This window comes from Bufo gargarizans, chromosome 4 (genome assembly GCF_014858855.1).
Source record: "Bufo gargarizans isolate SCDJY-AF-19 chromosome 4, ASM1485885v1, whole genome shotgun sequence".
Taxonomy (NCBI): Eukaryota; Metazoa; Chordata; class Amphibia; order Anura; family Bufonidae; genus Bufo; species Bufo gargarizans.
The window spans coordinates 300309666-300325360 of record NC_058083.1 but is presented as its reverse complement, the minus strand read 5'-3'; the positions used below and the strand labels follow the sequence as shown (position 1 = coordinate 300325360).

General features: G+C 41.4%; 1 protein-coding gene across 2 annotated transcripts in view; it reads left to right on the top strand.

Annotated features, from left to right (window-relative positions):
- Nucleotides 1–15695, top strand: part of FAM184A (family with sequence similarity 184 member A) — a 185006-nt gene that overhangs the window by 131043 nt on the left and 38268 nt on the right. For both annotated transcript variants that reach the window (XM_044291911.1, XM_044291912.1), the window contains 2 exons: nucleotides 1044–1165; nucleotides 1255–1405. In XM_044291911.1, the coding sequence (XP_044147846.1) occupies nucleotides 1044–1165; nucleotides 1255–1405 (273 nt within the window). The remainder of the gene's footprint in view (nucleotides 1–1043; nucleotides 1166–1254; nucleotides 1406–15695) is intronic.

The window sequence follows — 15695 nt, the reverse complement described above, 5'->3', positions numbered from 1 at the left end:
GAAAGCACATGTATTGTATAGATGTTGCTGTAATAAAGTCAGTTTTAAAATAAGAATGTCACCAATGTGGAGTTAATAAAGGGGCTTTCCAAGAAGATTTAAAAAAATGGGACAGAAAATATTCAACTAAAACAGAAGCCATTCTCCCCTTCACCGATCCACTGCTGCTTCTGGTCCACCGCTGCTATGGTCCCTGCTGTAGTCTCCAAAAACAAGACCGGACATCATATATATTCTCATCTTTATTTAAACACGATTAAAAGTCAAATTGTAATATAAAAATATGTATAAGCAGCATATGAAACGTCAAATTAGCTAGATTTCATAACACCCTGGGTCCAATAAAGTGCTTAGTGCAATATTAGTATCTCTGATGCCAATTGACATTTAACATCAAATCATCAGGGACCAGCCTTAATAAGCAGCATAAAAAGCACCATAAGTACCAACATAAATCTATGAGTTATCTTTGTAATGCAGGATAGGACAGGTCCTCCAAAGCAAGAGATGCTTTTGTAAATGCTCTTCACTCTGGCCAGAGTTGAGGGTTCTGAATAGGGGACCCCAATCTGTTCTATCAGAATTTGTTAATCGGGCGTATGGGAGTTGTTTTTATAAACTAGACAATGCCTTTAAAGAGTAGGCCTGTCATTCCCAACCTTTTTACCACAGAAGAACCCCAAAGAAATGTCTCCATTTACACCTCAGCCTCAAGCGCTCACTGTGTATGCCTGGATCCAGGCTGCTAGAGGAGTAGTTCTGACCAGGCATTGATGTGCAGGATAGAAAGGGGGCAGGCGGGATTGCTGGCAATATTCAACTCAATTCAGTGATGGACACGCCCCAGTGACTCCAATAAGACAATATTCATGACATTAAAAATGTACCTAAAGTTGTTTTTTCAAACAAATACACTGATTATGAACTTCAAGACAACCAGCTTAGGAACCATGACAGTGTGACCAGTGTGCACATGTGATTAGCTCAATAGGGCCATTAAATGTAATCTTCAATTTGAAGCTAGTGTCTATTCATTTCTATAGAGTGAGCTGGAAAAGGAGAGACAGCAAAATGAAGCTATCATTTCTGGCCTGCGGGAAGAGGAAAGATTAAAGATTGAGAAGGTTGCCCGTGATCTGGAACTGAAATGGACTGAATCCCTCAGGTATATTATTAAATATAGGGAAGTCAGAAAATGTTAATCTTTCCTGTAAATCTTTATGGATATATATTCCTTTGTGCTGCACTTTTAAGGCAAGAATGTAAAGAGTTACGGGAAGAGCTGAGGGTGCAGCATGAGGAGGACAAGAAGTCTGCTCTGGCCCAACTAACACAGCTCAAGGAGCGGGAAATACACACTGCTAAGGATAACTGGCAAAAGAAAGTGGAGGATCTGCTTGAGCAGGTACAGAGATGGTTATCTACAGTATATCTTATATAGACAATTCAAGTGATTTCTATAGCTTTGTGAAGGTTCTCATTCATCCAGGTCGTGGTATCTCAGCAGTAATAAGTCTGAGCAACTTGTATTTTTTCTTTAAGGGATTTCAGCAGTCATCTTTCTCAATTAGAATGGCTTGCTTCTCATAAGGTCATTCTAATTGAGAAAACCAGTTTGATGACTAGTGAAATGTCATATAAGTGCAGTTGCTCTGACTTATTATTACTGATATGATTTCTATATCTGGATTCCTTTTTCTAGCCTATAAAAATACCCAGGAAAACTTGGCTTTCCTACTTATAAACGTTCTCCTGCTTAGCTAAGGCCTCTTTTACACTTGAGTTGTCCGGATCCGTCGTGTACTCTATTTGCCGGAATTACATGCCGGATCCGGAAAAACGCAAGTGAACTGAAAGCATTTGAAGACGGATCCGTCTTCAAAATGCGTTCAGTGTTACTATGGCAGCCAGGACGCTATTAAAGTCTTGGTTGCCATAGTAGTAGTGGGGAGCAGTATACATACCGTCCGTGCGGCTCCCGGGGCGCTCCAGAATGACGTCAGAGCGCCCCATGCGCATGAATGACGTGTCCATGCGATCACGTCATCCATGCCCGGGAGCCGCACGGACGGTAAGTATACTGCTCCCCCGCTCCCCACTACACTTTACCATGGCTGCCAGGACTTTGGCGTCCTGGCAGCCATGGTAACCATTCAGAAAAAGCTAAACATCGGATCCGGCAATGCGCCGAAACGACGTTTAGTTTAAGGACGGATCCGGTCCTGAACTGAAGACATCCTGATGCATCCTAAACGGATTTATCTCCATTCAGAATGCATTGGGATAATCCTGATCAGGATTCTTCCGGCATAGAGCCCCGACGACGGAACTCTATGCCAGAAGACAAGAACGCAAATGTGAAAGAGCCCTTAAGGTAACACTCCTTGCAATCAATTGATTGAGAAAAGAGCAATCATTTCTGCTCTGTATGTACGGTACACACACATACAAATGATGGGTAATTTACTGTTCTTAGTTCCAAATATTACATGACTATACCTTAAAGTGGAAGCTTTGTTTTGATTTATTTTTAATATTGTGTAAGAACAGGGATGTTATGTAACGTTTATGTAATGTACTTGATTAGGGAAAATGTTTCTTTCTGCTAGAAAACAGGGTGTAAAGAGTCTTAGCATGAAGAATCTGTTTTCAGTCTTCAGTGTTTTACTGAGCGCTGAAGATACCTATGTGTAACGTACAGAGGTTTCCAGCCTGAATCTTGTCGTTACCCCAGTTCCTGAGTAAGTACTAAGTCCATCACCCTGCCTATCTGACTTATTACAGTATTAGTAAGATGCTAAAGACTAAAGACAGACTCTCCTTAGGAATGCTTAAGACTCTTTAAAGTACAATGAAAGTTACACCTTAAAGGGAACCTGTCATGTGGATATTTGATTATAATCTAACTAATTATATACAATCATTAACTACTAAAAAGTGCCTTAGATGTATTCACTTACTGGTGTGACAGATGGTTACCTCATAATATACACACAAAGATGCCGCATGCTAATGAGCTGATTTGAGTCCAGCGTGATGTCATTTAGTCCAGTGTATATTTAATTCAGAGCTATAGCCACTCACCTGCCCACCTGCTGCTGATTCATATGGAAACAAACTGTCATTCAGCAGCAGGTAGGAGGGGAGAGTCAAGAGCTCATGAATGTTCATGACTCATCATCATCAGCTGTAGATTTTCAATACAAGATGTTGGCAGATTGACTGGGTCAATTAAAGAAAGTGACCCAGCATTTTGCTAAAAGAATCAGTCACTTATTTATGTTGCCCTTAGTTAGGACACCATAAAACTGGTGACTGGTTCCCTTTAAGTCAGTTCATGAGTACATATTTTCTTATGGTTCAACATACTGGACCACAATGATGTCTTCTAAAGCTATGTTCACACACAACAGGTTAGCTGCCGACATGGACGGTACCCGAGGGGCAATACCCAAAGCACTGAATGCTCCCATCTTAGTCCCTCTGGTTTAGCATGATAGCTGTCAGATTGACGGTAATTTAAACGCCCCTTGTCCCCTTCCTTCCCCACTAGTTATTGACTTTCTTTTTTATAATATATACTCCAAGTCTTCCCCAGTCATCTCTCTAATGTATTATGCACTGTAAAAGTCTATTCCTTTGTGACCAGTGTCATTTTCTCATCAATGCATTAATGTGGTTGGCCAGTTTGTATAAATATGTTGCAATAGCACTTACTCTATTTTTGGTATGATATTTGGTGGGGGGTGACGTGATTTATCCAGTGCATCGCTTTCTGTGCTGTCCCTTGACGGATCTTTTTCTGCACTTGTGCTAAACTTATTGCAGAAGAGAATCCACCAAGGGATGGCCAAGAAAGAGGCGACATGGGTGACTAACGTAATTGCTGCCACCTTGCAACCTATGGATGCAGCAGCCATGGATTGCAGATAATCACACAGCCCACTGATGGGGACCTGAGGTTTGGCGCAACTGGGGTAAGTCATGACATATATATGGATGTCATACAAAATAGATTAGATTACTGCAACATATTTTTGCAAATTGTTTAACCCCTCTAAAAAGAGGCGCCCATTGTATCTGAACACCTAAAGCAACAGCAGCAGATTGTGCTTCAGCGGATTCTTAGCACTTGCTGTTTTCATTTTCAGCGGACATCCTGCATGACTCTTCCATGACTGGGGTACTTTAAGAAAAGCAGTGATACGAAGCTTCTCATCTATCCCCTGAAATGATTGAGAAAAATAGTTAATAACTAGTCATTCACAACTTCAGAGAACATAGGTTTTTAATTAGTTTGTGGTGTCCAATAATTATTATGAAGAAACTGAGAGTATTATGCTTGTTTAATCTTTTATGTCTTAGAAATATGTTTTGAAGATTAGAAGGAACAAGTATTTTGCTGTCATAGCAACCCATGAATAGATTAACCAATTTCAAATTCAACTTTATATCACGCTCAGGCTAAAAATATCAGTTTTTGAAGAAGCATAATTTCTGAGCTATAAATTAACTGTTTTAAGAGAAAACCTGGAGACATGCTGACTGCAGTGCATCCCACAGCTGCTGGAGGGTGTGTGGGGAAGATCCATAGGGCGAACACAATCATCGAGGTGGTCCCACAGATGCTCAATTGGGTTCAAGTCTGTGGAATTAGGGGGCCAGGGTAGTACTTGGAAGTCTTGGTCATGCTCTTCCATACAGAGTTAGACATTTCAAGACATGTGACATGTCACATTGTTTTGCTGGAAGATCCCTTCGGCTCCAGGGAAGACAATTAGCATGTATGGGTGTATGAGATCTGCAAGGATGAATTCATACACAAATCTGTAGTAAGTGACTTCCACATGGATGAGTGGGTCTATAGAATACCAGGAAAACATTCCCCAGACCATAACGCTGCCACCACCAGTTTGTGTTCTTCCAGCAATGGGTGCAGGGTGTTTGTTCTCTGATGTTTCTCACCTGACACGCCAACATCCATCTGTTCGATGAAGCTAAGACACAAAGAAAGTTTCTGTGCGATATCAGGAGCGGTTAAAGCAGCAGTCCCAAAAAAAGCAGTAAGTCCCTTCTCCAGAAAGACAACCAAAGTACATGTAGATGGGTCCGCGCTAGGTTTCTCTCCTGAAGGAGAGAAAAAAATTTGCTGGTCGGTATCGGGATTGATATTGGAGATGCACTGGTGATATCGTGGAATCTCCATAGAATCTTCCTGTTCGATGAAGCAGAAAATGTGACTCAACAGAGAAGGCAACCCTATTCCAATCAGCGGAGGTCCAGTTCTGATACTGCAGCAAAAATTGAAGGCTTTTCTGCTGATGCAACTTCTTTAGCAGAGGTGCAGTGACCATCGGTCTGCTTCAGAGCTCCATACATTATAGAGTTTGCTGAACTGTTGTGTTAGACACATGTCTGGTAGCCCCTAGTTCATTTTGGTGGTGAGCTGCTCCACTGTAGAGTGTCGGTCCGCCCTCAGGTATCTTCGTAGCCAGCGTTTACTTCTCACATCAATGCCACATGGTGCTCCGAAGTTTCCATGTCGCTTACGCTTTCACCACAGAAGCACATGAACAGTTCACAAACTGTGCAGTTTCAGAAATATTATTGCAATTCTGATAAATGGACCCTTTACCCATGAGAACATTGAGGGATATGTGTGCACCTTTTAGCCTTTCATGAGCTAGGTGCTACCAACATTGTAAGTAGGAAGTGGTCATAATAATGTGACTCGACTGTGTACTAAATATATGATAAATGCATCATTCTACAGTATACCTAGAATACTTCATAAGGGCAGCAAATACAGTGTGCTTTTCTATTAGCAAGCCAGTCATCAACAGGAATTCTCTGTCTCTATTTTATAGTAGTATGTGTCTTCTGTCATAGTTGCTACATAGACAGAATATAGACTGCCCACTTCAACCTGTATTCCGCTGACAGATGCCCAAAGTATTAGGTCTATTTGAAATCCTAGCATCTTTTCTGCTGTACTTATGGCATTGCTCCCCATGAAAGGATTTTGGGGGAGATTTATCAAACTGATGTAAAGTAGAATTGGCTTAGTTGCCCATAGCGACCAATCAGGTTTCACCTTTCATTTTCCAAAGGAGCTGTGAAAAATGAAACATGGATTGGTTGCTATGGGCAACTAAGCCAATTCTACTTTACACCAGTTTGATAAATCTCCCCCATTATGATTAAAAGAATATAGTATGGATTTCCTAAGGCCTCATGTACACGACCGTATGTATTTTGCGGTCCGCAAAAAATACAGATGACGTCGGTGTGCATTCCGTATTTTGCGGAACGGAGCAGCTGGCCCCTAATAGAACAGTAGTATCCTTGTCCATAATGGGGACAATAATAGGACATGTTCTATTTTTTTACGAAACGGAAATACAGAAACCGAATGCACACGGAGTACCTTTTTTTTTTTTTTGTACGGAACGTACACTGAATGAAAATACGTTCGTATGCATGAGGCCTAATAGAGAGATGTATCTATCAAGGAAACCCATCCTCAAAACAAAGCTTTTTCAGCAATGAGGTGATCACCACCAGCCTGGCTGCTGAAACCCCGCAATGGTGCCCATTCAAATAAATGGGTGACCATGTAATACGTGATTATGGTGAGGGATTGTCCCCACTGATGGAAGTTATTTCCATATGTGTCTAGTGCTGTGATATATGGCAGTGCTATATAATTAACAAGAAACAAATAGTAGTAGTAGTATAGCAGAATAACGTGGAGTAGTACATACTCGAGGAATCCCAGAAAACAGGACCGTTTTGAGGGATGCTGCTGTATGAACTATTGTGTAAGCGAATAGCTTTATGGTCCCACTTCTTATGCAGAACATTGTATACTCTTTTGACACATTTTGTTTGGATTTATTACTGTAATGTAGTATTTTAGCATTTCATAATGATTTGTGTGTGAGGAATTACCGGTGCTCAGCCGTATTTTACACACTCTTCTGCTGTATTTAGTGATATCAGGAGAGGTTGATTTTTGTAAAGGGCTTTTTGATTAGGACAAAAATAGATGTAGTCCCCTACTGTGTCATAGTAAATAAAAGAGTAGCTCCAAATCTATGTCCATCTCTTCAAAAAATGACACTGCGTTGTAAGAGAGTATGTGAAAGGCTTCATTAGAGTTAAGTGTATATAAAAAAGTAATGGATCAGAAGAAGGTAAAAATTGTCATTTTTACTTAAAGGGCTGTTCCCTTCTCAGGCATTTATGGCATGTCCACAGGATACACTTGCTGAGCTGTTTCCTTAAGGCCTCATGTACACGACCGTTTTTGTTTTTTTTAAGGTCCGGAAAAACGAGGTCCGTGGGTCCGTGATCCGTGACCGTTTTTTCGTCCGTGGGTCTTCCTTGATTTTTGGAGGATCCACGGACATGAAAAATGAAAAAAAAATCTAAGTCAAGTTTGCCATTGAAATGATAGGAAAAAACGGACACGGATCACGGACGCGGATGACAATCTTGTGTGCATCCGTGTTTTTTCACGGACCCATTGACTTGAATGGGTCCGTGAACCGTTGACCATGAAAAAAATAGGACAGGTCATATTTTTTTCACGGCCAGGAAACACGGATCACGGATGCGGCTGCCAAAGGTTTTTTTTCTCCGATTTTTCCACGGACCCATTGAAAGTCAATGGGTCAGCGAAAAAAAAACGGAAAACTGCACAACGGCCACGGATGCACACAACGGTCGTGTGCATGAGGCCTAACTGACATACAAGTGAATGGAGGGAGCCTTGCACATGTATGGCCACCTGTTCATTCTCTTTTTGGATGTGGAGGTCTCACCAGGTGGGACAGGGGCTCATGGGACCCCCATTTTAAATATAGTTTTCCCAGTGTTGGGACCTGCATCTATAATCTATATCATATTCTCCTGAATATAGCAACTCCTAATATGTGGAGGTGGCAGAAAATGGCTGTTCTGGCATAGTTTTAACTTTTTTTTGGGCGCTCATCTGAGAAGGTAGGTCATGTGATATTTTTATAGAGCAGGTAGTTACAGACGCAGCTATACCAAATATTTCTATTTTTGAAAATAAAATCTGTGTCACCATTTTCTGAGAGCCATATTTTTATTTATTTTTTTGTGGTGATGGTCTTATGTGGGGGCTTGTTTTTTGCCGCATGAGGTGAAATTTTCACTGGTAACATTTTGGTGTACATACTGTATGACTTTTTTGATTGCTCGATATTATGTTTTTTGAGAGGTAACTAAAAAAATGTCTGCTTTGGCACCTTTGGTATTTTTTTACGGAGTTCACTTGGAGTAGATCATGTGATATTTGCATATGAGACCCAACCATAGCAGCCATCGGCATCCCACGGAGAAACAAGACAGCGGGGTGAGAGAGGGATCTCCCTCCCTCTGTAAACCCTTAGATGCAGCGGTCAGCTTTGACCGTGGCATCTATGGAGTTAATCGACTGGCTTCTGTGTTTTCAGTGATACAGCAGGGGCCTGGCTGTTAGTAACAGCCAGGCCCGTGACAAAGATCGAGCGAGCACAGCTGCCTGCCGGCTGTGCCATATATGTACGTTGAAGGTCCAGAAGGAGTAATCCATTCTGCCCTTGTACATTTCTTCTTCAGGATTACAGATATTTGTTGTCTAACCTCTTTAAGAAATCATTAAGGAGATGTACAGTGGTGTTTGTGAACTCTTCGGAATTTGTCTATATTTCTAAGTCCTAATAGAAGATACATATAACCAATTCAAGCAAATAAGACAAAAATATTAGACTTGGTAATTTATTTATTAAGGAAACTGATCCTAAGCTTTCTGTATCTGGTGTCACCCCCCTTGTGCTATTATAACTGTAACTAAACATTTCCAGTAATTGTTGTTTAGTCCTGCACATATAAAACAGCTTCAACTCTGTTATGTTGATGGGTTTCTTCTCATGAACACAACATTTCTATTTGATTAAGGTCAGAACTTTGACTTGGCCATTCCAAAACTTTATTAATTCAGAATTCATTGTTCCATCAATAATGACAAGCTGTCCTGGCCCAAAAGCAGCAAAAAACAATCCCAAACCATGATACTACCACAACAGTGTTTCACAGATGGGATGAGGTTTTTATGCTGGAATGCAGTGCTTTCCTTTCTCGAAACATAACGTTCCTCATTTAAACCAAAAAGTTCTATTTAGTATTATGCATTCACAAAACATTCTTCCAATAGCCTACTTTCTTGTCCAGGTGATCTTTAGCAAACTGCAGATAGGCAGCAGTGTTCTTTTTGGAGGGCAGAGGCTTTCTCCTTGCAATTCTGTCACGCACAACAATATTGTTCACCTCCTGATCGTGGACTCATGAACATTAACATTAGAAAATGTGAGAAAGGCCTTTACTAGATTAGAGGTTACTTTGAGTTCCTTTGTGAACTGCGAACTTTAACATGTCTTGCTCTTGGTGTGATCTTTGTTGGTCGGCCACTCCTGGGGAAGGTAATATTGTTCTTGAATTTCCTCCATTTGTACACACTCTGTCTGTGAGTTGGTCTAAAGCCTTTATAGATGGTTTTGTAACCTTTTCCAGTCTGATGTGCATCAACAAATCTTCTTTTAAGGTCCTCAGATATCTTATTTGTTCAATTATACAATTCCACAAACAAACACATACAGTGAAGATCAGACTTTGATGGATCCATGTTGTTTAACTCCCTGTTCCTTAAAACAGGTTGCCCACTTACTCCTGATTTTCATCCCATTGATTGAAAACACCTGACTTGGGTCATTTTCCTCAATAAATAAATGACCGATTTGGTTATCTTTATCTACTTTTAGGGCTTGTGTGAAAATGTGATATAATTTAAGGTCAAATGTATGCAGAAATATAGAAAATTCTGAAGGGCTCAAAAACTTTCAGGCAACACTGTAGCTTACCATCTTTTATTAATAGAAGAGACATTTATGTTAATGGCTAGAGAATTTATAGATTAAATAGTTATCACCACATATAAAGGATCATATGCATGGGTTACGGGAATAGCTGTCAGTCGAACAAGCATTTGTCTGACAACTATCTCAGGTATATGGCCACCTTTAGAAATATAGCAGCAGGAAAGTGTGTATATACTGTATGTGTGTGTGTGTATATATATATATATATATATATATACACACATATATATATATACAGTACAGACCAAAAGTTTGGACACACCTTTTCATTCAAAGAGTTTTCTTTATTTTCATGACTATGAAAATTGTAGATTCACACTGAAGGCATCACAACTATGAATTAACACATGTGGAATTATATACATAACAAAAAAGTGTGAAACAACTGAAAATATGTCATATTCTAGGTTCTTCAAAGTAGCCACCTTTTGCTTTGATTACTGCTTTGCACACTCTTGGCATTCTCTTGATGAGCTTTAAGAGGTAGTCACCTGAAATGGTCTTCCAACAGTCTTGAAGGAGTTTCCAGAGATGCTTAGCACTTGTTGGCCCTTTTGCCTTCACTCTGCGGTCCAGCTCACCCCAAACCATCTCGATTGGGTTTAGGTCCGGTGACTGTGGAGGCCAGGTCATCTGGCGCAGCACCCCATCACTCTCCTTCATGGTCAAATAGCCCTTAAACAGCCTGGAGGTGTGTTTGGGGTCATTGTCCTGTTGAAAAATAAATGATGGTCCAACTAAACGCAAACCGGATGGAATAGCATGCCGCTGCAAGATGCTGTGGTAGCCATGCTGGTTCAGTATGCCTTCAATTTTGAATAAATCCCCAACAGTGTCACCAGCAAAGCACCCCCACACCATCACACCTCCTCCATGCTTCACGGTGGAAACCAGGCATGTAGAGTCCATCCGTTCACCTTTTCTGCGTCGCACAAAGACACGGTGGTTGGAACCAAAGATCTCAAATTTGGACTCGTCAGACCAAAGCACAGATTTCCACTGGTCTAATGTCCATTCCTTGTGTTCTTTAGCCCAAACAAGTCTCTTCTGCTTGTTGCCTGTCCTTAGCAGTGGTTTCCTAGCAGATATTCTACCATGAAGGCCTGATTCACACAGTCTCCTCTTAACAGTTGTTCTAGAGATGTGTCTGCTGCTAGAACTCTGTGTGGCATTGACCTGGTCTGTAATCTGAGCTGCTGTTAACCTGCGATTTCTGAGGCTGGTGACTCGGATGAACTTATCCTCCGCAGCAGAGGTGACTCTTGGTCTTCCTTTCCTGGGGCGGTCCGCATGTGAGCCAGTTTCTTTTTTTAGCGCTTGATGGTTTTTGTAACTGCACTTGGGGACACTTTCAAAGTTTTCCCAATTTTTCGGACTGACTGACCTTCATTTCTTAAAGTAATGATGGCCACTCTTTTTTTTTACTTAGCTGCTTTTTTCTTGCCATAATACAAATTCTAACAGTCTATTTAGTAGGACTATCAGCTGTGTATCCACCTGACTTCTCCACAACGCAACTGATGGTCCCAACCCCATTTATAAGGCAAGAAATCCCACTTATTAAACCTGACAGGGCACACCTGTGAAGTAAAAACCATTTCAGGTGACTACCTCTTGAAGCTCATCAAGAGAATGCCAAGAGAGTGCAAAGCAGTAATCAAAGCAAAAGGTGGCTACTTTGAAGAACCTAGAATATGACATATTTTCAGTTGTTTCACACTTTTTTGTTATGTATATAATTCCACATGTGTTAATTCATAGTTTTGATGCCTTCAGTGTGAATCTACAATTTTCATAGTCATGAAAATAAAGAAAACTCTGTGTATATATATATATATATATATATATATATATATATTTATATATTCATACAGTATTTTCAGTCTTGGCCATGACACATACATAATATTGAAGTTTTCCCAGACTATAGTAATGAAAGCCGCTGTGAAACTTTGTGGCACTTCCACAACACATAGGTCAGGGCATGCTACCTTCAGTTACATTTCACTCTACTTTATTGTGAAATTTAATTTCGGATTGCGCAATTGAAATTCCGGAAAAAATATGCTGTGTAAATTTCACTCTAATCGTGCCCATACATATTGTAGCCGAGCTGCAGTAATCACATATGGATTAATGCTGATTGTTGTCCTGCTGTGCTTACCATGGCATAGTCATGAGTCAGCCCCTTTAGGGTGCCCGTAAACTTTGCAGAAAGTTTCCATGCAACACTTGTACAGAGGAAGCAGTTGTAAACTACAAGCCAAGGGGTTGTCTCAAGAAGGCAATACATGTCTATATGCCATAGTAAGGCATATGGACATCATAAAGTTCCCCTTGAGCTTACTCAAGCTGTCCTTGTATAACATTCATAGTCAATCATGTGAATGGCCCCCATGTACTACTCTATTTTCCCTGCCCTAGCACCCTCCACCCCAGCAAAATCAGGTGAGTAGGGGGTGAGACCCAGGCCAATCAGCTAATCAAACTTGCAATAAAAACCACTTGGTACAAGGTACCGCGCATTACCTTCTCCACTACTTGTCCTGTTCCGCCAGAGATATACCACTGACACGTATTAATATTGCAATCAAGGTTACCTTACTATTGAATCCTCCTCCGTCGTACTTTCAGCTCCTATTTCAGGCTTGAAGGCAGGGTTTTTGGTGGATCGGGTATCTCTTTTCCACAAGAGTACGCCCCGGCCGGTGGTAAATTTGAAAGCTTGCACTCACGTGGAGCGACCTAGTGATGTCACTATCCGAGCTATGGATCACTACAAGTGTTGGGACAGCCCCTTTAAAAAACAAAACAAAAAAAAGAGATTTTGGTGATTTTTGTCCGCTTTTTTGGAGCAAAAAACACAGCAGACGTTACATGCTGACTAATCAGAAATTATAAAACACCCATAGGTGGACTGGGAGCTTAAAGTGGCCCTAGAAAGAACTTAAAAGTGACCCCATGTTTTAGGCGGGTCCAAATTGACAGAAAGTGGGGCAACACAAGTAGGCAGGGACAACAGAAATAGGGCGGTGCCTGCAATACTGTAGTGCAGCACAAAATACCACCGCAGCAGAACCAAATAGCACAGTGCAGCAGAAAATAGTGCCTCAACAGAAGCACATGCCACAGTGCTGCACAAAATGCTGCCACCCTCACCACAGTATTCACCTGTTGGCCATTGTCCAGGTGAATAAGTACCTGATGTTCCTAACATTAGTTAATGCTGAAAGAATCAGATTATATACCCAGTCGGCAGCCTTGAGGAGGGCTTGGGTGATCCCCTGGGTATCGGCCCACCTGGAAACTTCCCTATACGGTCCACTCCTTGAAAACACCCTTTAAACACTGCTGCTTTGTAGTGCAATTTTAAGGCTACTTTCACACTAGCGTTCGATCGGATCCGTTCTGAACGGATCCGATCATATTAATGCAGACGGAGGCTCCGTTCAGAACGGATCCGTCTGCATTAAAATGGCAAAAAAAAGCTAAGTGTGAAAATAGCCTCGGACGGATCCGTCCAGACTTTCAATGTAAAGTCAATGGGGGACGGATCCGCTTGAAGATTGAGCCATATTGTGGCATCTTCAAACGGATCCGTCCCCATTGACTTACATTGTAAGTCTGGACGGATCCGCACGCCTCCGCACGGCCAGGCGGACACCAGAACGCTGCAAGCAGCGTTCAGCTGTCCGCCTGTCCGTGCGGAGGCGAGCGGAGCGGAGGCTGAACGCCGCCAGACTGATGCAGTCTGAGCGGATCCGCTCCATTCAGACTGCATCAGGGCTGGACGGCTGCGTTCGGGTCCGCTCGTGAGCCCCTTCAAACGGAGCTCACGAGCGGACACCCGAACGCTAGTGTGAAAGCAGCCTAAGACAGTTTCCTTGCATTTTATTTAATTTTTTGCTCCCATATCTCCTTTTTTTAAATTTTACCATGCTTTGGGTGTGGAGTTTTTTCTTGGTGCTTTTCCATATTCTTCTCTATAGGAAAAAAAGTGTTTAAAAAAACATAACATAATGCCACACCAGAAAAAGCTTTTACAAATGGATGACTTTCACTGTGGTTTTTTACAAGTCAAAAAATAGCCAGGAAAAAGAAAACGTGTGACAGCGCCATTAAAGGTATATACATCTGCATAAATTGAAGCTTTGAAATTGGCAGCTTGGATGCGGACCCATTCACTTCAATGGGGGCCACAAAAGATGCGGACAGCACTCCGTGTGCTGTCCGCATCCGTTGCTCCGTTCCGCGGCCCCACTAAAAAAATAACATGTCCTATTCTTGTCCGCGCTTTGCGGGCAAGAATAGGCATTTGTATTGACGGCCGCCCGTTCCGTTCCGCAATTTGTGGAGGGCACACGGGCGTCTTCCATTTTTTGCAGAAGACGCAAGGCCTAAGTCTTGCAGTCAGTTTACACTCTGAGCGCTGCGCCACCCACAGAGATCTGTCAGTCCTGAAACAGTTCAAATCATTTTAAAGGGTATGTGCTGCTCTAAATTCAGTAACAAAGATAGGGAAAAATGAACTGGAAAATCAACGTATATTCACATGCAGCAGAGTTGTTCAAGTCCGTTCCATTCATCTTAATGAGGTTGCTTTGGTGTCAAGCACATGGATTTCTGCCGATGAATGGGGCAGTTGTAGAGATCGGGTTTGTGCACATGTGAAATTATTCATCTGTTCATTCATGTGAATTGAGTTTTCAGAAATCCATGCATGTGCCGCAGAATTAAAGGGGTTGTCCAGCCCTCAGGATAGGTCATCACTAGATGATTGGTGGAGTCTGACACCCTGCACCCCTGCTGACCATCTGTTCTGTGTAGCTCCATCACCATGCACAGCACTCACAACTGCAGCGCTACTCCAGTTGAATCCAAGTGAATGGAGGCAGCGCTGCAATTGCCCTCATGTGCAATACAGGAGTGTGAGCAGCATAAGGGGCTGTTCACTTCTTATTTTTGTTGTACGTGAAGCGGATACATTTGTAAACAGAAAAAACGTATATAAACGTATGGCTTGATGTGCCCATCGACTATAATTGGGCAAACATAGTCCAAAAGTGCATACTTGTCATTGTTTACATTTCTGTACATTTTTTATTTATTTTTTGCAGCTTAGAATAACGTAGCATGCCACGCATTTCAGTCTTTCAAAAAAATAAACAATGGGAGACGGATAGAAATGTACGACAATACGTTTCCATCTGTCAAATGTATCTGTTTTTTCTTTCAGATAATGCCTTCAAATTTTAAAATCTTTATAAAAAAATTCACAAAAATATGTCAGTTTTTGTTAAAAAATTGACACAAATGTATTGACACATATGCCCATCCATCAAACGTAAAAAAGGATAGATAACCACAAAATTGCATATGTCTGTCTACTTTTTATACTCTATGTCTAAACGTATTTGCCTGATGTCCAGCAAAAACGAGATGTCAACAGCCCCTAACATGGGCTGAAAAGCCACAAGACAAGCGCCACAAACCATTAACCCTTTATTGCCCCATCACAGTTGCAGCAATCAGTAGCCATAATAGTCCATAAAAGGTTCATATTAAGACTTTTATGACAGATAGCTTTGTGTGTGTGTCAATTTAAGTGTCACCACTACATTGTAAGTATAATCACCAATTACGCATCTTTTATGTATGTGACCTACAGTGGATAAAAAAGTCTACACCCCCCTGTTAAAATGTCAGGTTTCTGTGATGTAAAAAAATGAGACAAAGATAAATCATTTCAGA